Here is a 21,183-nt window from a genome sequence, read left to right on the forward strand (position 1 = left end):
AGAAAATGAAGATTGCGCAAGCTTCAAGTAACAAAACCCTATAGAATTTTTTTCATAAGACAAATTAGTGATTAGAGATGACTATACACTTAAAAGTGATATGAAATAGTGATAAGAATTAAGGGGCGTACATTAAAAGAATGGTGATACCATCCTACTATATATACCACTATTTTCTTACTTATAATTTATTACGTAGTATTGCGCAATTTACCATGCATGTTACATATTTTATTACAAGCACTGCAAGAAAAAGAGGTTTTTATAGTGGAGTAGGATAGCGTTTTTTTTCGTTTCTGCTATGGTTGATATGTAATTGAGTTTATATAGCGGTTATAAAATTGTAAACGCTATCTTTAGTTGGGCCGAATTTTAATAGTCATTTTACATGGCACTTTAGTGCGGAAGCGCTACGAATAAGTTAGGCGGACAAAATTTTCATTTGCCCGGGCTTACCAATTTCACTTAATTCATTTTTTCTTTTTCGGTTCTTCCCTCTTTCTATCTCCCCTGAGTTCTCATCTCCCCTCTATCTCTTCGTCTCAATTATTTTCCCGATTGGTCTGACTCTAAAAAATTAATCTCTTCAAATAACACATTAATCTCCGATTTCTATCTCGTCGTAATGGTTTTCCAGAATCTCTAAAACCCAACAAATGTTCTTCGATTCTGAATCGTATGTACAATCTCGTCTAATATCTGTATTTTTTTTTTGTTTCTGATAAACCAATCGTTTATTCCTATTTAACTGGTGGCTGATTTAGGGTTGCATGTCCAATTGATTCGGTCTTTTACTCTTTTACAGGGAGCTTTAGATTCAGATCTTCCAAGAAAGGTATCTGTCGTGTATTTTTCTAGGTTTGGCTATAGCTTTTGATTTTGTTTCAATTGAATTATATCATTGCTTTTATTTTTCAGGTCGTTTAAATCAAAAGAGAAGACATTTTTATTAGGTAAAACCAAACCGATTTATACTGATTCTTCTATAAGTTGTCTTTGTGTGTTCTTGAGGCATAATAAAGTTAGTGTTTTTATATACATTTGGTCGGAGCTGTTGTGCGATGGATAAAGCTTGGGTCTGGTTACCAAGGTATAAATATTACTGTGTTTTGCTTATCTTTTTTTGATTTCATTCACGAAATTGTGCTTCTGAATTAATTTTCATTTGTGTGCATCTGACAGGAATAGTCTCGAGTATGAGCAAGGTGCAACTGAGTTTGTTTCTTCGTCATCAAGACGATTGGGTGATCTAGTTGAAATGTTCTGCCCTTGCGTTGATTGCCGCAATGTCTGCCATCAATCAAGAGAGACAGTTTTTGAGCATCTCGTCATCAGAGGGATGGATCAGAAGTACAAGGGATGTAAATATTGGAGTAAACACGGGGATATAAGGCCAGATAAGACAGCTGATGTTCAGACGTCTGAAAATGAGGCTTATGAGTTGATGAGGACAGCTTTTATAGCGAGCGATGGCAAGACACCATTTGAGAAGCAGAATTCAGAGGATTTTAATGGTATTGAGAGGCCAGAAGAGGACGAGTTTAGGAAGAAGTTAGATGATGCCGAGACTCCACTGTACCCGACATGTCAGAAATACACCAAGGTTGCTGCTATCATGGGTCTTTACCGTGTAAAGGTCAAGAGTGGGATGTCAGAGAGCTATTTTGACCAGCTAATGACATTAGTTCATGACATGCTACCTCCAGATAATGTTCTGCCTAAGTTTACGGATGAGATGAAGAAGTTCTTAAAGGTGTTTGGTTTTGGTTATGATGTCATCCACGCCTGCAAAAATGATTGTATCCTTTATAGGAAACAGTATGCGGAGATAGTTTGCTGTCCAAGATGTAGTGAATCAAGATGGGAAAGAGATAAGCACACTGGTGAGGAGAAGAAAGGAGTTCCATGTAAGGTGCTTAGGTATTTTCCCATAAAAGAGAGATTCAAGAGGATGTTTAGATCGAAACGGTTGGCTGAGGATTTGTGTTGGCACTTCAACAATGCAACTGAAGATGGATCTATGCAGCATCCTGTGGATTCTTTGACTTGGGTTCAGGCAAACGATAAGTGGCCGGAATTTGCTGCTGAAGCAAGAAACCTGAGACTAGGTCTTTCTACTGATGGGATGAATCCATTCTCGATCCAAAACACCAAGTACAGCACGTGGCCGGTTCTCCTAGTTAACTACAATATGGCGCCAACTCAGTGCATGAAAGCGGAGAACATTATGTTGACGATGTTGATACCTGGACCAACAACACCTAGCAACAACATTGACGTGTATCTACAGCCCCTGATAGAGGACCTCAAGGACTTGTGGACCGAAGGTATTGAAGTTTATGATGCCTTTAAGAAGGAGAGTTTTAATTTAAGAGCTATGCTGTTGTGGAGTATCACAGACTACCCAGCTTTAGGGACATTAGCTGGATGTAAAGTTAAGGGGAAGCAAGCATGTATTGTATGTGGGAAGGAGACACCGCATAGATGGCTTAAGTTTAGTAGGAAACATGTGTATATGGGCAACATGAAGCGACTGATGCCTGGTCATCCCTACAGACGTAGAAAGGGTTGGTTTGACAACACAGTGGAGTCTGGTGTTTCAAAGAGGATTCAGAGTGGGAAAGAAATATTTGACAGCCTTAGAGGAATTAGAAATTATTTTGGAAGACCATTAGCTAAAAAGGGGAAGCGTAAAAGGGCAGAAGCAGAAGATGACGATGATGAAGCTGCAACAGCTGAAGAAATCGAAGAAGATGATGATTTATGGAGGTGGAAAAAAAAGTCTAACTTCTTTGACTTACCATATTGGAAGGTATACGTTCTGCTTTACAATTAATTTTAGCTTTCTGAATTTATGTAAGCTAATTAAATTGTTTCTGATAATTAACTCTACATAATGTTTGCAGAAAATGCCTATGAGGCATAACATAGATGTTATGCACGTCGAGAAGAACGTCTCAGACGCACTACAATCTATTCTTATGAATAATGCAAAATCAAAGGATGGGTTGAAAGCAACAAAAGATTTAGAAGATATGGGAACCAGGAACAATTTACATCCAGAAAAGCATGGGAAGAGAACTTATTTGCCTCTAGCTGCATTCTGGCTTTCCAAGGAAGAGAAAAAAAATTCTGTAGACGGCTATCCAAGTTTAGAGGCCCCGATGGATATTGTGCAAATATATCCAGTTGTGTCTCGTTGGATCCTCCCAATATCGGCAGCATGAAGTCACATGACCATCACGTTCTTTTGCAGAACCTTTTTCATGTGGCATTGAGAGGTTTATTGCCTAAAGGACATCAGATAGCTGTCAATCGTATCTGCAACTACTTCAACAGACTTTGCCAACGAGTTATTGATCCAGAGAAGCTACTGACTCTAGAATCTGAGATTGTGGAAACAATGTGCCAGTTGGAGAGATTCTTTCCACCATCACTCTTCGACATTATGTTTCACCTTCCTCTCCATCTAGCTAAAAAAGCACGCTTGGGTGGCCCTGTGCACTTCAGATGGATGTATCCGTTTGAGAGGTAATTATTTTTTGTCTTTGTCGTATACTTTCAATAAATAGACTAACTTATATGTTCTGGTATGTAGATATATGAAGACTCTAAAAGCTTATGTCAAGAATTTTGCACGACCCGAAGCTTGTATGGCTGAGGGATATTTGTCTAGTGAATGCATTTCGTTTTGTATGGAGTTCCTTCGAAAATCTGTTCCAGTCCAAGAAGCAATTAATAGAAATGAAGATATTGAGGCAACTCAGAATGTCCTTGAAGGAAGACCATTACAGAAAGCTACAGAAGTAACCCTCACAGATAAGGAGAGAGATATAGCTCATCGTTATATCCTCATGAATACAGCAGTCATGGATCCGTATATTGGGTAAGTAAAACAGCAGTTAGATATATAAAGTTGTTCTATTTTATACATCGTCTAACTTAAAGAAAGCAGGTTGCATTTGGAAGAACTGCAAGCTACTGATGAAAGATGCGCACAAAATGAAACTCTACTGTGAAAATATCACACAGAAAGGTCCCCCCAGTGGATAAAAGATAAGGTAAATGAGCTTATTATATGCTTTAATCTTTACATTTTTGTATGATTATTAACTCTGCTACACGTTTCATGTTAATTAGATACCTAATAACTCGAAGGAACATTCGAAAAGGCTGAGATGGCTTGCTTTTGGACCAAGGAATATTGCTCACACATACAAGGGATACGTGGTGAATGGACATCGATACCATTCTGATGATGTAAAGCGCAATACACAGAATAGTGGGGTTGCATATGAAGCATTTTCGATGTGTCGAGCTAGTGCTAAAGATTCTAAGCAAATGGCAGACATGGTAGCTTACTATGGAGTGATAAAGGAGATCATATTGGTGGACTACCACATGTTCCAAGTTCCCCTGTTTAAGCGTAGTTGGGCTCACAAAGGGAAAGGAGTTAAAGAGGAAGAAGGGTTCACACTTGTCAATCTTCATATGAATCAGTCATCATTTGCAAACGATCCATACATTCTGCCATCGCAAGCTAAACAGGTCTTCTATTCTAGAGAAGATGAAAGCTCACCTTGGTATGTTGTTATGCGGGCACCACCAAGAGGATACCATGAGTTAGAGACAGAAGAGAAGATCGATTTTGAACCATCAGTCCAGCCAATTGAAGATATAGGATATCAATCTGATGATGAGAGTTTCTGTGTTAGGGAAGACTGTGAAGGTGTCCTTGTTGATGTTTAGATACTAAAAATTCTAGTTTTGTTTCAGGTTCTCTGCAATGATGAAATCTCAAGCTGTTAATGAGCAAAACCGTCGCAGTAAGCGTCAAGCAGGTGTTGATGCGAGTCCTGTCGGGTCAGAGGTTCATAAGAAACAAAAGAAGAATGCTCCGAAGGTTAATGAAAGAGAAGAGAGTGCTGCTAAAGAATCGACTGAGGAAGAGGCGCAAGACGTAGAAGTGGATCAACATTCACAAACTGAAGTTGAAGAACCCATCCCTGCTTCTAGCAATGGAGTGTCCAACACCTATGACACTCAGACACAGCAATCCGAGATCAAAACGAGGAAGACAAGGGGTCTAACTAAAATGCGCAAAGTGGCCAAAAATGCAGAGGACAAGGTAGATGTAGAGTTCAACTCCATAGGTGAGGATGTCGGTAGTGGACCAGTGACACTCTCCTCCTTTCTTGGTCCTCTTGTGAGGGAGCATGTGCCAGTATTGCTAGATGACTGGAGACACATCGAAGAAACAACAAAAGACGCTTTATGGGAAGAGATTCAGGTAATTTTTATAAGTTTTTTCGATGGAGTACTAGTTTAAATTATTTTAGTGTTTAACGTTTCAATATTTGACAGGGGAGGTTCAACTTGACAGAGGAATGGCAAAAAGATGCAGTCTTTAAGCAGATGGGTTGCTTGTGGAGGGCCTCGAAATCTAGGCTGACTTCTATTGTCCGTTCTATTAAATACAAGTCTCAGATACAGAAAATGAAGCCTAGTAACATCCAATCTTCTTCTGCTTGGAACAGTTGGGTGAAAGCTAGGTGCACCAAATATTTTAAGGTTGTAGTTAATGATGCTTGATTACTTATACGATTTATTTTAGATAAAAGTTATGGTATCTGATGGTTGTGTTAATAGGTACAAAGTGATAAATACAGGAGACTTATGAAGATTCAAATTCCGCACACAACAAGCCAAAAAGGCATGAGTCGCCTAGCTCATGAGATGGTATGTTTGTCTAATTTTTTGAATTTGGGAGAAAAGTAATGACTTTATTTGCACCTAAGAAAGTTACTAGAACTTTATTTGATCGAACTTGTAGAAAAGAAACAACGATGATCCTAAGAAAGTTACTAGAACTAAGGTTTGGGTAGCAGGACATACGCATTCAGATGGGAGACCCGTGAATGAAACACACGTTGAAACTATTGTAAGCATATTATGTATTCTTATTAGTTAAGGATCAAGACAATTTCGTAGTGTCTTCGTTTTTTCTTTGCGGGAAAAGATCAAGACAATTGACAGTGAAATAGATTCTAACTCCTCGGATAACATTGGTGAAGATGCTGTGAGTCAAGTTCTCGGAAAAGAGAGACCAGGAAGAGTTAGGGGGATGGGCAGAGGAGCCACTATTACGAAGATTGCTTACTTACAAGCTAGAGACAAAAATGTCCAGAAGCTTGAAGCTACTCAAGCGGAATTAATTACCAAGCTTGAAAAGTTGCAAAACGTTGTTATTGACTTAGCTGGCGAAAAGGTAACTTTCTTATACACTTGTCCAATTAATTTTACTTGGTGTTTCAATATGATGCTTACTTGTTTTTTTGTTGTTTTAAGACACATAAAGATGATGTTCCTAGTTCTGAAAGAAGCGATGGTAGCAAGAGAGGAATAAGGTGCCAGATATTGGATTGGATTTCGACTGATGATGTGGTTGTAGGTGAAGGAGAATACTACTCAAGTGAACCCACATATAAGATTGGTCGAATTCCTCTGGGTCCTAATGCGGCAGCTGTAATTGTCAACTCTATAGCAGTCGAAGATGCATGTGTCTGGTGACCAACTACAAGTATTGGAACACTTTCTGAAGCTGTAGGAGTTAAAATTGCATGGCCATCCGACAAGTTAATATTGGACGATGTTATTGACTTCTCAAAACATGCTAACACTGTCGGGTCAGAGGTAAACTGAAATTTCTTGTGTTATTTTCAAATTCACATTGAAAATCGATTACTAATATAGAATACATTTGGGATGATTATTAGACTATGGATGCATCAGTCGGAAGGGTACAAATATTTGATTACTGGAATGTAGAAGATGAGTTGATTGCTGAGGGTGTACTGTTGTCAGCTGAACCTAACCAATTGGTGAACGATATTCCGCTTGGACCGAATGCTGCAGTTATAAAAATTGAAGTAGTTGTTAAAGATTCTGCTTTCGGAGACCAGCGCCTGGAATGTCAAACATGGGTGATGCACTACATCAGATCATTGCTTGGCCAATTGATAGGGCACGACTATCTGATACAACTGCTGAATCTACCAAGAAACCTAATGTGGTAAGCTTCAGATGCCGGTTAATTTGTCTTCGATATGTTGCAATTCTGTGGCCGGTTAATTTGTCTTCGATATGTTGCAATTCTGTGATGTTATTGTGATTGTGTTTGTGTTGGTCTTTTTTTGGTCTTTCAGAGTACTAGTAACAGCACTGGTAGTAGCAACAAAGTTGGTAAACAGAAGTGTGCTCTTTTGGACTCTCATAACTCTGGACAGACAGTAGCTTGGGGTCGTGTGTTTTCAACAGATCCAGCAGACAAGGTTCATTTCATCCCTCTAGGTCCCAATGCTTCTAAGGTCTTGGTAGAGGTTTCCAAGATGGATGATGCACGAGTGTGGAGACCAAACTCTGAAATTGAAGTCATAGGTGATGCAGTAGGGAGCACAGTGGTGTGGCCTACTGATAAGGTTGTTTTCATATGAGTGATGAGTTGTGAAATTGAGAATTTTCAATTGTCTTAGTACTTTGTCATAATTATGAGTTTCATGTAATGTTGAACTTAAAAATGAGTGTATCTTTATTATAATAAAATTTCTATTTCTAAATCCGAAATTTATGTTTCTAAAAATAGTTAAAAATATTTATATATATAAAATATATATAATTATAAATACCGAAACGAAGCTACTTTAAAAGAGTATAGAAACAGTAGCACTTATATAACTGTTATGGTAATATTAACTATGGCTTTTTAAAACCGCTATTAAATAATATTTGATAGCATTAATAAAGCGCTATTATATAATATATAATATCATTAATAAACCGCTATTGTATATCGGAATACGATAGCAGCGCGAAAAAGCGCTATCTAAAGTCTTCGACCTATTATAACGGGCGATGATATAGCGCTTGCAATAACGCTATGGTATCTATAGATAGCGGTTTTCAGCCGCTAAGAAAACCCTTTTTTCTTGTAGTGAAGTTTTATATGATTTGAGCTGAATTATATGTTGTGAAGATATTTATGAATAATGACAAAAAACATTTATGTGAAGAATCGCACCAGAATCGGCCAGGTATAAGGTCGTCCTCGTGTTACTTGTCAATGGTGTTTATAAACTTTGTCTCAACGATGATGATACATATAACTAACTTCAAAATAACAGGTGTGTAACACTCAACGATTTGGTGAAGAAAGTGGAGAGACACTTGTCAAATTTCGTTTAAAGTTTTTAAGTTCAGATTTTATGTACGTATTTGTAATTGTATAGAACATTAGTACTTTCTAAAAGGATCTTGTTGTACAAACAATGGAAACACCTTAAATGCAATATATACATTTGAAACTTACAAATAATTAGCTGATAACATGAGTAATGATTATTATAATAACCTTCCCAAGAAAATTAAAAGAAAAGATACTAATACGTATAATAATGCATGCTAAGAGAGGTATGTGAGGAGGAAACGTGTGAATTTAGAAGTTTCTAAACATAGTAACTTGATAAAAAATTTAAAATTAGTATCTATTTTCTGTTTGACTCTTCTCTTCTCAGTGCACTCTCCACTTGCTGTATTCCTCACCGCCCACTTCTTCTTTCTCCACACATGGTCTATCTTTCTCTCGTAAAATTTATTAATTTTTGGATAATTAATAGGAAGATCACATCTAAACATGTCACTATATTATGAACTCTTTTTGCAGACCATATTTAAATGATTATGGGTAAGTCTATGATCATCTCCCATTACTAGTATATAGCCAAAAGCAAGGAGGAAACTTCGTTCTTCCACTAATGAATCAATTGCGACTTTGAAAATAATGCAGCCTCGAGGAAATGCATTGAAATTGACCAAATTCAATCAATTGTGGGCACGAGATTGCTCTATGCCACATCTTCGGTTTATGACAATGACTTTGGCAATTTCCCACGTCTAATGTATTTCAACTTTTCAGAATAATAGACCCGACTATGTTGGAAGTAAACCGTTGCTTAGGACTTAATATGCATATATCATAAGAAGCAAATCTTTAAAGATTAAGTTACTCTTCATCTGTGTGTGGGACTTTGTTGTCGATCTGATACTGCTGGTGATGTTCAGGGCTTATTATAGGCAGTGATCTTGAAGTCAACCAACACAAGATGCAGACCGAACTATAGAATCTCTCAGAGATAACCGTAGTGAAGATTCAGGTTTCTTTGGAGCCATCTGATTACTTAATTTGCTACAACTCTAGCATCTCATGTCTAAGAAGTTTTAAACATCTCTTTACATTTTTTTTTTAAAACAAAGTCACATTATTTTTAAAAATGTTTTTTATTCAAACAAATTTAAACATTTATTCAAACAAAAAAAGATAATCGGAAGGGCAATTCTCCTAAATAGATCATTTTCAAGTTTTGATCACAAAATAGACCACAAGGAGGAAAATGACCAAAATGTTTCATTTAATAGGTAAAAGGATCCTAATACCCTAGATATATAAAAAATATAAAAAAATTATTTTTTAAAAAAATTAAAAATATAATTAAAAAATAATTTTTTTTATAGTTTTAGATTATATGTTTTCAAATTCGAACTTTTTTAAAAAAATTTTTTGAAAATTTTTTTTTTGATTTTTTTTTATTTTTTTCGAAAATTTCTTTTTGTAATTCGAAAATACTTTTTGAAACTATTTTTAAAATTTTTATTTTCATATTTTTAATACTTATTTTTTATTTTATAAAATTTTAAATTTCAATCTCAAATCTCCACATCTTAACTCTAAACATTAAGGTTTGAATTAGTTAACTCTAGGGGTATAAGTGTATATTTACCTCTTTAATGAAATATTTTGGTCTTTTGATCCTTAGAGTCTATATTTGTGATACAAATTTTTTTAGTGATATCCTAAGACATTTCCCAAATCGGAATTATGAAGGATCCAATTGGTAAGGACTTTCGCTTTAGATTGTTAGCTGTAGAGATTTTTGGTTGTTAAAATTGTTAGTATTATTTTAAATATTGAAAAATAAATAATAAAAATCATAAAATAGAAAATAATATTTTAAAATTTTCATTATAAATATAAAATTTTGTAAATAATAAAGAAAAAATATATATGGAACCAAAAGTTATTCAATATGGATCTCAAAATAACAAAAAAAATAACAATGATCAATTTATCAAATAAAACCTTTATATATAAAGAAGTGTTTACTTCTTTCATGCGCTGGTATGCCATCAAATCGAAATATCCCATTCAGACACGTGTTCCTCCCCTAAATACACAGCGTTTCATTAAGTCGTGTATTCTGGTGAGCTTGGTTTATTTCGTTACACATACATTTTGAAGTGTTTTTGGGCTAAGAAATCAGACCCTATAGCCCAATAGAGCGAACCCTAATTGTGTTGACCCGAAGAAATGAACTTTAGGATTCGTCTCTCTTCTTTGTTCTGCGACGACCTATGATCTTCATCACTATCTCTGAAGTGGTCCGAGTTATGATTTCTTCGTGTTTAATTCTATTAATTCAATCAACCACAATGAGGTCTTCAGTGCGGAGTTTACATCGGTAACTCAGTGTATTTGCAAGTATAAATAGTTCAGTATTCCTCTTCTCCAAATCACATTTTCTTTTAAATTTCTTTTAGTGTATTTATTCTCTGCGATATGGCTAACTCGAGAGGTGTTTTTCTCCGATCTGATGTCTGGCAGTTGTTCCTCCGTTGTCGAGGTTAGGTTGATGCGGTTCTTGGAGGTTAGAAATGTCAGGCATGGTGGAGAACTCATGTGGGTTGATGCTCATGGTGGATGTGAATGTAAGTTAATAAATTTATAATAAAATTAATATAAAGTAGAAAAAGTATTTTAGCTATTGTGGAGAGAAAGAAAAATCTATTTCTGTTTGTAAAGCCACGTGAATGAGGTCGTAGGCATTTCATTGAAAAAGAAGAGAGAGAAATAGAAAATGGTTTTGAGAACTTTCGAACCATTAACATTAGAAAAAAAAATGATTGGTAAAAAATAGAATTTAGAGACTGTTTAATTTCACAAGTCCTAACAGCCCTAACCCCAATCGGAGCCGAAATATGATATGTTTATCATCTCTAGTAGGTGTCGAAGAAAATATTCAGAATGTTCGGTTTGTTTTTCTTCTGATTGGTTTGTTTGGTATGTATGTTGGGCATATATAGTTTTTTTTTAAAACTAGACATATGTATATAGTTAATACTTATTATATCGTTTTTAAAAGAAAAACTTATTAGAAAGTTTGTTCTAAACCTTCTACGCAATCCTAGCCAACGTTGTGCATAGTTTTTAACATCATACTCAACAAGAGATCAAAAGCAAGAAAATTAATACATAATGAACCTTCTTTATTTTTTACTTTCACGTATTTTTGATTGTTTGAACGATACTTTCTCGGAAAGAAGGGTCGACAATCTATTTCCCCACGATAACTATCATATAGCACCAAATCTCCACCAAACAATGACCATGTCCTAGATTTCCATGATTTGAAAATTGTAAACTTATTTCTCCATGAACCAATAGTTCGAAATTTAATTACCCTTAGATGATGGTTTTAAATCGGTTTACAAGGTTTAATCGGTTTACTTTTAAACAAACAAATTAAAATCAACTTAACCAACCAAAAACCATATATATATATATATTCACCGACAAGAAAATCAATCCATCTTAAACTGAAACTATGCTCAGCATTTGATTCATAGACATCTCAATCAGATTCAACCCAAATTTTCTTTTCCATCGGAAAACATAAAATTTCTCTGCTGCGTAAGCATATATGCCAGAAACTGCAAGTCCGTGGCACATTATCCCGTCGGATCTATAATGGTGAGAGGGGTCGTCTGATTTACTACGATGGTGAGAGGCAACATGTGATGATGATTCAAGGCGACATAGCTTCCATCGGAGGAACTGGTTCCACCATTTTTGTCTACGGCGGAGGTGGAGAGAATGTGGCATCGCCGACAAGACGGAAATGAAACAGAAATGAATAGATAAGGAAGAGTTTGATCATGAGAGAAGATCATTTTTCACCATCGCAGTCGTTGATTTTAATTTTTTGATTAAGAGTAAACCGATTAAACCATGTAAACCGATTTAAAACCATCATCCATGGGTGATCAAATTTCGAACTACTGATTCATGGAGAAATAAGTTTACAAGTTTCAATTCATGGGGATCTAGCACGGGGCATAGTTTGGTGGAGATCTGGTGCTATATGATAGTTATCGTGGGGAAATAGATCGTCGAACCCGGAAAGAAATAAAAAAATCGAATGCACAATATGTTCACAAGCGTAGTCGTTTTTTATTAAGATTCAACATCTGGTTTGGTCTCACAAAACACATATGACATCGAAGTAAACGGAACCCAAACCGAGAAAAGAAAAACTGAACACCTGATTGGCAGTGAAAAGAAGATAATACATTCTATTATTTTACTCACATATCAGACTAGTATTGCTTTGTTTGAAACAAGTAGATTAATGACATTTGTTAATTCTCCAGGTCAATTGGGTTGGCATGGTTTGGCAAGTGGGTTTGTTCTTGCACGTAGCTTAAGAGTAAAGACGTATGTTTCAGTTTTGAATATCATTTGTTAATTCTTCAGGTCAATTGTTTTGCTTTCTTAATGACATATTGTTGATGCTTTTCATATTTGGACATAAATCACTAGACAAGAAGAATGGCTAATGATGTAAGTTTTTAATGGAGTTCTAGTTTCTTAGATGATTTGTGATTGTTTTTTTCTGTTAGTTTAGTTTGTTTGTCTATTGATAAGAATTTTTATTTAGAGCTGGACCGACGAAGAATCTCGGTATTTTCTTACTCTTTATGCCGATGAGAAAAAGAAAAGGAACATAACAAAGAGTGGCATAAATCAAGTTGGAAGAGAGTTCACCCCTAAGAACTTTGAAGAGAAATTTAGTAAGATATGGTTATGGGACATGTTTAAGAACAAGATTGATGTTTGTAGAAAAGCATACGTCAAATTTAAAAAGCTGACTCACAACAAAACCGGGCTTGTCTATGATGTTATGGGAAGGTTGGAGATGCCAGATGCTTGGTGGGATCAACGCATAGCGGTAACTAACTTTCCTTTTCATTTTGTGGAACGTGAGCATGCATCGTTCTCTTAGTCTTATTGCTTTAATAATGTGAGTATATTAGCTTGATTATGTCTTGAGAATGTAGTACATGAGCATGCATTGTTCTCTTAGTCGTATTGCTTTATTAATAGCGTTATGATATTCTTCGCATGAATCAGAAAACATTTCAAGATTTGTGTAAGATGTTAGTGAGGAGGTATGAGTTACAAGAGACGAGTAATGTCTACATTAAAAAAGGGGTTGAGATGTTTCTTGAAGTTGTGGCCGGTCAAGATAAGACTATGCGGATTATAGCAGAAAGATATCAACGTTCGTTTGATACTGTCAAAAGGAAACTTGATGAGGTTTTGAGTGTTCTCCTGAAATTTGATTCAAATACACTAAAACCAGAAGATGGTGAGTTCACAAGAGTATGTCCTGCTTTGAGAAATGATGATCGATATAGGTCATTTTTCAAGATTGTATTCGACCATTGGATGAAACTCATATCTCAGTTCACCCTCCTAAGCGAAATGCAGAAGCATACATGGATAGAAAGCAGGAGCCGACTATGAATGTCCTTGCTATATGTAACTTTGATATGAAGTTCATATACGCTTACGTGGATGTACCGGGTAGAGAACATGACACAAATGTGTTGACTTATTGTGCGAGGAATGAGCTTTTTTTCCACATCCGCCAAATGGAAAATATTATTTGGTTGATATTGGATATCCCACAAGAACATGGTATATTGGTCTGTATCGTAGAGTTCGGTATCATCTTGATCAATTCAACAAAGAGGACCGCCAACGAACACTCGAGAGGTGTTTAACCGGATGAAGTTGTGTAGTGATTGAGCGGACACTTGGAGTGTGGAAAGCAAAATGGAGAATTCTTGACCGTAGGCATCCAAAGTATGGTTTGACCAAATGGATAAAGCTAGTAACATAACCGATGGCACTACACAACTTCAGAAGAAGATGATGGTGATGGACATGGTGGACATATTCTATATGAACCGACTGGTGATAGAGCTATGGATGGTGTACGTGATCATCTTACTAGTGAATTGAGTAAAGGATATCAATTACCTTACTAGTTTATTTGATTTAGTTTTCTACTGATTTTTATTTTTAGTTTTATAACAATTGACTTTTAGTTTTTAAACATTGATTTTATGTTTGTTGACAAAAAAAAATTATGTTATGTTTATTGATATAGTTTTATTAAAGATTTATAAATTAAAAATTAAAATTGAGCAACTAAAAATGAATTTCCAAAAAGATTTAAATAAATGATTAAATTGTAAATATTTGGTCTCAAGCGACAATGAAACGAACAACGTAGCGAGATGCGATCAACCACACGACATGAAAACGAACAACTCAGCGAGCGAAAACTGCTGCGATCAAACGCGCGACCTTCAAACGAACAACTATCAGCGACATCAAGTCGCAGCCGCTGTGTCGCTGACGCTGGCGATCACTGCGATCACCAAACCAACAGGGCAGTAGTCATTTTATTAGATTCAACGTAGCCGTTTTTTTATCTCACAAAACACACATGTCATGGTAAAAGGAATAAGAAAAATCATTCTTGTCTCTTTTGATTAAACAAACTATCAAACTCGCCTTTTATTAATGCGATTATCTTGCCAACTAAACTAGTTTCCTTTTCCTCTACTACGTGCGAAACAAATTTCTTTATTGAATCACGTCTATATAAACAGTCATGCACTTCAACACATGACATCACAGAGAAATAATCACATCAAAGAACTAAATTAGCTCGATCATGGATATCTTACCTTTTCGTCCCGTCGAGTAAATTCTCTTAAAAATGGATCTTAAGTCTCTGGAGATGAGCAATGCATGGGTGGAAACTTCAAACAAATTGGTTCGGACCACAAAATTTTTCCTCTAATCTGGTATGTCTCCTTGTGTCTCTCCAAAGAGACCTCGCACACCAAATCTCTAACTTACGAGGAGCAAGCACGTCCCAAAAGATCAACATGTTGGGAACTCAGTTTGTGACCGGGAAGTTCTTCATCGAGTTCTGTTATCTCAAATCCTGCTGCTAGCATCAGCGGTTTGTTTGACTCCCAGATATCCCCCAACCGTCCACCATAGTTGACGAGCTTGGAGGCAAACTGAGATAACAGAACTCGATGAAGAACTTCCCGGTCACAAACTGAGCAACTCTGGTCCCAACATGTTGATCTTTTGGGACGTGCTTGCTCCTCGTAAGTTAGAGATTTGGTGACCGGGAAGTTCTTCATCGAGTTCTGTTGGGAAAAGATCAATCTAGAATATATTTATTTTCTAATTTTTGTATCCGACCCCAGTACAAAAAATTTCTGGTTATCACCTAAGTGTATATGAATCATGTTTAATATTTAGTCACAGCATTGTTTAATAGGCTCAATTTTAAAATATGCCAAGATAATTTTCAAATAGAATTCTATTTTAATAGAGTAGATATAATAAATAGTTGAAAGATATAACCATTTCAAATATTCAATTCGATATTTATGTTGATATGATATATAAAATACTAAGTATTAAAATTTAAATAAATATCTTAAATACTCAATTAGTTATAAATAAATACTTCATAAATTTGCTCGTTTAAATAACAAGTATACTCTATCTATACGGTAATACATATTTTTTCAAACGATGTTTGTTTTTATGCTTAATTTAATATTTTATTATTTTATCAATTTGATGTGTGTTAGATTAGTTTTTATTCAATTTAAATGTTTTTCTTCATGTTTTGCTTTCTAATTTTGTTTTTTACTTCAAATATATCCGAACCGAACCAATATAACTTGAATCCGAACGATATATACTTTATAGGTTTTAGGATGTATTACAAATTAGAACCAAACCCGAAATGTTATTATCCGAACCTGACCCGTACTTATAAAATATTAGAATGGGACCTAGGAGGGTGACCCAAAAATCCGAAAATCTGAAATACCTGATCCGAACCTGAACGGATACCCGAAACCCAGGCCTAGTGCCACCAATCAAAGAATCATCAAATATTTTTTTACTTCTAATGGTTTTATATGCAAATTTGATTTTGTATTATAAAAACATCACTAGATTTCGATCCGCGCTTAGAAAGCGCAGGTTTATTTTTGAAACTAAATAATTTCTTCTTATATAATTTCTATATAAGATAATGTATAGGTTTGGGTACATTTACCTAGATGCACTAAACCGTACCAAACTGGAAAACCAAAATTAAGCTGAATTTCATAAATAACCGAGCATATCATATATATATATCTCTTTGGAACCAAAAAATACAAGCCGAACTTGGAAACAAATGAGTACTTAAAATTTTAAAATACAAACTATACACCTACAAATATTAATTATATTTAATTTCTAAATAACCAAATATCCTAAAAATACTATTTATAAACCAAATTATGCAAAAAAAAAAATTAATGACTCGAATATTTTTATTCAAATAATTAATAGTTAATTATTTATCCTATATTTTTTTCCAAACAACCTAAACTACCCGATTAGCGTAAGATATTTTACATTTGTGAAAAATTAAATTAAACATATCATATTTATTGTTAGGATTTAAAAAGTAAATAAACATGTTCTATTTAAACCAGTTTTGTTTTTACTAATTCCATTTACTAACATTAAGAAATGTAAAACCGAAGACGTGAGGTGTATATTGGTTAATATATATTGAGTTGATGCAAGAATTGGTACTATGAACTTGATCAATACATTTTTTTAACTTGATCAATACTTAAAAAATATGAATGATATAGTATATACTTTATCAGACTCCATCCTGGTTTAATAATATGAATCTAATTTTGGAATATACACCGGTAATGGAATGGTTATAGCAAATTAATAATAACTCGTTCCTTTTCATATATTTATATTTCATTTATTTCATAATTGAGTAAAAGCTACGGTGGGGTAGGCCGGAGACTTTTATCCGAGATCCGGATTCGATCCGAGATTCGATCCGGATCCGATCCAAAAATCCGGATATCCGAAGGGGTCGAATCCGGATCCGGATAGTAAGATGTTGGATCCGTCAAAACCGGATCCGGATCCGGATCCGGATATCTTAATTTTTAAGTCCGGATATCTGGATCCGTAAGTTTTATTGATAAATATTTCAAATATAGTAATATCTATATAACAATAAACAAGTTATCACTTCTGACGGCGATGAGAAAGGCGATCTAGGGTTCTCAAAATGATTTGGCGAAGATGGGATCCTGGTATTGGTCAAATGAGATTATGGGAGAAGACAAGGAGTATCTGGACGATTATGGTGAATGGCACCGAAGATCGTCTCCAGATACAGGGGTAATGGATGAAGGGAATCGACGGAACTTAAGGAAACACAGGATTTTGGGAAACTGGGGTCAGATTTCAATGGTCAATCAGATATTGATTATCAATAAGACGAAATCGCAGATCTCTGAAGGTATTGATTCTGATTTTGGAGTTTCAATTTGGATCTTTTTATTTATCAAGGAAATTGGAATATACAGCTTTCCATGTGATCTGTTTGGGGCTTGGAGGATATGGTTCGGATCCGTTTTTGGCAATGAGAATCGATCGATTCTTGGGATTAAGTGTGAGGGTATCAATTTCATAAGATATGATTTATACGAAGGAATATGTTGGCGTGATTATTTGGTGAAGGGGTTGCGATATAAAAGGAGCTTTGTGTTGCTTGGTTGTTATATCAACTTTTACAGTTTGCTTATCTCTAAGCTACAACAACCTACAACAAAGGTTTCTCATTTTACTCATTATGGCGCAGAGTCACTTGCTGGGGCAAGCTGGTGAGACAAAGAACGGGGAAGGTGCACGGAAGAGATTGAAGATTTCTGTGGCTCAGTTCGACAACTCAGCGCTGATCAAAACCTACTCCAAAACGTTGATTGGAAGGTGTATGAATCCTGAAGAACAAGACATGAAGGCATTGTTCACAAACATTCCGAAGATCTGGAAATTGGAGGAGAGGGTTACGGGTACTAATCTGGGATTTTGGAAGTTTCAGTTTGACTTCAAATCGGAGGAAGATATGGAGGCAGTGCTCAAGCAACAATCATTCCACTTTGATTATTGGATGTTAGCTTTGGCACGGTGGCAACCAAAGAAGTCCCAGCTGTTCCCATCGGAGATACCTTTTTGGGTCCGTCTCATTGGAGTCCCGTTGGAGTTCAGAACAGTCCCTACCTTCGAAAGTATTGGAAACGCTATAGGGAAAACGGTGGCGGTGGATTTGGATCGTACCCGTGTCCCAGTGGTGATTGATGCTTTCAAGGAATTGTGTTTCGAAACCACAGTGGATTTCAAAGGGGGGAAGTTCTATGAGGAAGAGGAGGTGGCGGTCTCGTTACGTTATGAGAAGCTCTTTGGGTATTGTCCTCTTTGCTCCAGTCTATGCCATAAGGAGGAAAAGTGTTCTCTATATGTGAAGAACACAGTGAAGAGTCCAGAGAGGAAGCGGGAGAGCAAAGAGGAGAATAGAGGATGGTCTGACGGGGGGAAGCATGATGAGAGAGCCAGGAGTTACAAAGGAGTAGTTATTAATGATAATGTGGCTCCACAAAACAAGGACAGAAGAGGTCGGGATTATTATGGAAAGGGCAAGGGGAAGATGTATGAGGGATCAGAGGCAAAGTGGGTCAAGGCAGCAGAGAGAAGTAACACAAGAGGCGCTCATCATCACGGCAAACACAGAGGTGATAGCGAGGGATCAAGCCACAAAACTTATAGAAGGGAGGAGGTACGATCTGGTGATCAGGAGACGCGTACTAGGCCCTCTTCTGGTCAGACAAGAGCTCAACGGAATCCCATTGTCACACGAGAGGAGGCTAGAGAGGAAGGAGAGTTTAAGGTCTCTGATGAGAGCTCGTTGAATCCACCTTCTCAGGAGTTCCAGTTGGAGTTAGCTAGGACTCAAGCAGAGGGAACAAAGGTAGTCTCGGATCCTACTTATGAGGGTGTGGGGTTACAAATAGTAAATGGTCTGTTTGAGGAACAGGAAGGTCGTGTAGAGGATGATGAGAGGGAGATGGATGCTCTTGAGGCTAACCTGTTGAAGAGCGGTTTCGATTTGGGGGCGGAAGAGGATTTTCAAACTCTTTCGGAGGAAGAGGCTGAGAAAGCTTTGACCAAGGGAGATGAGGTCCCTATACAAGAAGAGGGTCTAGTGGAGAGTGATACTAACGAGGGAGAAAGAAAGGGAGCAGGGGACGGACCGTCGAAGCAAGGGAATCGAAAGCGACTATTTAAGCCTACTTCGAGCACTGCAGGAAGCACCAAGATGCGCATTGCTAATGCTCTGGTTAAGCGTGCTGCTTCCAAGGGAGCTACGCGTTACGGAGACAACAGCAAGCTACCGGAGACCAAGGGAACTTCAAACCCGAAAGCGCCAAATCAAAAATCCTAAGTTTTATGGATCAGGTTTTATTAGCACTTCATCTATGCAAGGAAGGTGGGGTTTGCGGGAAAGAAGTTTTAATGTATTCTGTGGGAACCAAAATTCGCACTGTCGATTTCCGTTTAAATTAGGAAAGTTAGGAAAACCCTAATTTCCCATAGGTCCCATATATCTGTTAAACCACACGCCAAGTGTGGGAACCGAAATTCGCACTGTCGATTTCCATTTAAATAAGGAAACTAGGAAAACCATAATTTCCCAGAGGTCCCGGATATCTGCTAATACCACACGCCAAGCAAATCAGAACACAATAATGACAACGAAGAAGTATAAAAATCGTAAGAAGAGAGCAAATAGAAGTCTTATTCTGAATTTGCGTATGAGCGTTTACAACAAGGTATAAGCCTAGGCTCGAGAGCTGTCGGCGAGATTCCTAGTTCTAGCAACCCTAAGACGGCTAAACCTAATTGAGTCGCAGCTCGAAATAACAAAAACGGAAAGTTGCCTAATTGCTCTAAGTGCTAAGTTTTCTCTCAAAAAGTTCCTCCTCCATGCCTCTCGCCTAGGACCCCTTATATACTGGCTCCAAGGTCGGTTTACGCTTTTCCTCTTCTGCCCTTAAGCCGCCATAGCATAAAAATGGAGATATTCCATTTTGTCCGATCTTCGTAATTATCTTCCAAATTTCGTATTTATCCGCAGAAACTCGACATTTATCTTCCCTTGCGAACCAAGCGTAAACCGACATGCGGTTTACGGACTGTTGGTTAAGAAATCGTAAGTTGGGCCTCGAGTCACGTCTTAGGTCCTTTTGGGTCATCTTCCGACTCGAAGCGTTTATTACGGCTTCTTTGGATAAAGAACGAACTTTCCGCGATTTTTACGGTAAAGTTTGATCGATAACTTAGAATGGCGGGGAACGTGAAATGGGTTCGCTACGGTCTTCGGGAGATTTCATCGAAGGGTAGACGAGAATGCATGGACTAATGTCGTATCGACGTTTCGGAAGAGCTCGGTCGCTACGTAGCGACCGAACTTCGGCTCGAGCTCGGTCGCTACGTAGTGACCGAGCGGAATGGACGCTCGGTCGCTACGTAGCGACCGATCTTTGGCTCGAGCTCGGTCGCTACGTAGGGACCGAGCGGAACACGCGTTCCTTTTCGAGGTCTTGTCCGATGACTCGCGTTTCCTCCGCAAAGCTTTTCGTAAAGAAGAATCTATTTCGAAAACGTGTTTGTCGAAGAAGGTTTTTTGTTTTTTTCTTCCGGGATTTTGACGTTAACTTCGTCGCAACCGTTTTCGACCCCAACATATTCAATGAGATTAATGAGCGTCTATGTTTTATTTGGTTTCAAGGTTCTGTGGTTTTTTCTTTTTGAATTGTTGTTCTTGTTATCTTTTAAGCTCTGGAATAAAAATGGTATTTTCTTTTGTTGGTGGTGTGTGTGTATGGAGTCTGGCTTTGTTACTGTAGGCTCTGGTTTCTTCGTGAGAGAACTGAAGCATGCTACGGGTGATGGACCTAAGTATTTAGAGGTTTATAGTTGGTTTGAAGGGATGTGGCTGGGTTATGGATACATGAGGAACAGGAGTGCTTTGCTTTGTA

At 36.9% G+C, this 21,183-nt stretch overlaps 3 protein-coding genes and 1 long non-coding RNA gene across 4 annotated transcripts; all 4 read left to right on the forward strand.

Moving 5' to 3' along the window:
- Positions 1-1,061: 1,061 nt before the first annotated feature.
- Positions 1,062-3,227, forward strand: LOC106412930. Its single transcript, XM_013853801.2, has 3 exons — positions 1,062-1,090; positions 1,183-2,812; positions 2,907-3,227. Exons 1-3 carry the CDS (start codon positions 1,062-1,064, stop codon positions 3,225-3,227), a joined length of 1,980 nt encoding a protein of 659 aa, XP_013709255.2.
- Positions 3,228-4,789: 1,562 nt separating this feature from the next.
- Positions 4,790-6,570, forward strand: LOC111208002. Its single transcript, XM_022706672.1, has 6 exons — positions 4,790-5,290; positions 5,365-5,541; positions 5,650-5,739; positions 5,834-5,941; positions 6,020-6,268; positions 6,349-6,570. Exons 1-6 carry the CDS (start codon positions 4,790-4,792, stop codon positions 6,568-6,570), a joined length of 1,347 nt encoding a protein of 448 aa, XP_022562393.1.
- A 3,716-nt stretch (positions 6,571-10,286) lies between these two features.
- LOC106400409 lies at positions 10,287-14,681 on the forward strand. The gene is made up of 3 exons (XR_001280298.3): positions 10,287-10,600; positions 10,715-10,818; positions 12,541-14,681. It is a non-coding gene; the product is annotated as an uncharacterized LOC106400409 (long non-coding RNA).
- Positions 14,682-17,314: 2,633 nt separating this feature from the next.
- On the forward strand, positions 17,315-19,621 carry LOC125589916. The gene is made up of 2 exons (XM_048762608.1): positions 17,315-17,606; positions 17,949-19,621. Exon 2 carries the CDS (start codon positions 18,081-18,083, stop codon positions 19,584-19,586), a length of 1,506 nt encoding a protein of 501 aa, XP_048618565.1. The 5' UTR covers positions 17,315-17,606; positions 17,949-18,080; the 3' UTR covers positions 19,587-19,621.
- Positions 19,622-21,183: the final 1,562 nt, after the last annotated feature.

Source organism: Brassica napus, chromosome C7, assembly GCF_020379485.1.
Source record: "Brassica napus cultivar Da-Ae chromosome C7, Da-Ae, whole genome shotgun sequence".
Taxonomy (NCBI): Eukaryota; Viridiplantae; Streptophyta; class Magnoliopsida; order Brassicales; family Brassicaceae; genus Brassica; species Brassica napus.

Coding starts and splice junctions, on each gene's coding strand:
- LOC106412930 (XM_013853801.2), top strand. CDS start 1,062: ATGGATAAAGCTTGGGTCTGGTTACCAAG. Junction 1,091..1,182: donor GCTTGGGTCTGGTTACCAAG/GTATAAATATTA, acceptor TGCATCTGACAG/GAATAGTCTCGAGTATGAGC. Junction 2,813..2,906: donor TTGACTTACCATATTGGAAG/GTATACGTTCTG, acceptor TAATGTTTGCAG/AAAATGCCTATGAGGCATAA.
- LOC111208002 (XM_022706672.1), top strand. CDS start 4,790: ATGAAATCTCAAGCTGTTAATGAGCAAAACCGTCGCAGTAAGCGTCAA. Junction 5,291..5,364: donor CTTTATGGGAAGAGATTCAG/GTAATTTTTATA, acceptor AATATTTGACAG/GGGAGGTTCAACTTGACAGA. Junction 5,542..5,649: donor CTTCTGCTTGGAACAGTTGG/GTGAAAGCTAGG, acceptor TTGTGTTAATAG/GTACAAAGTGATAAATACAG.
- LOC125589916 (XM_048762608.1), top strand. CDS start 18,081: ATGAATCCTGAAGAACAAGACATGAAGGCATTGTTCACAAACATTCCG.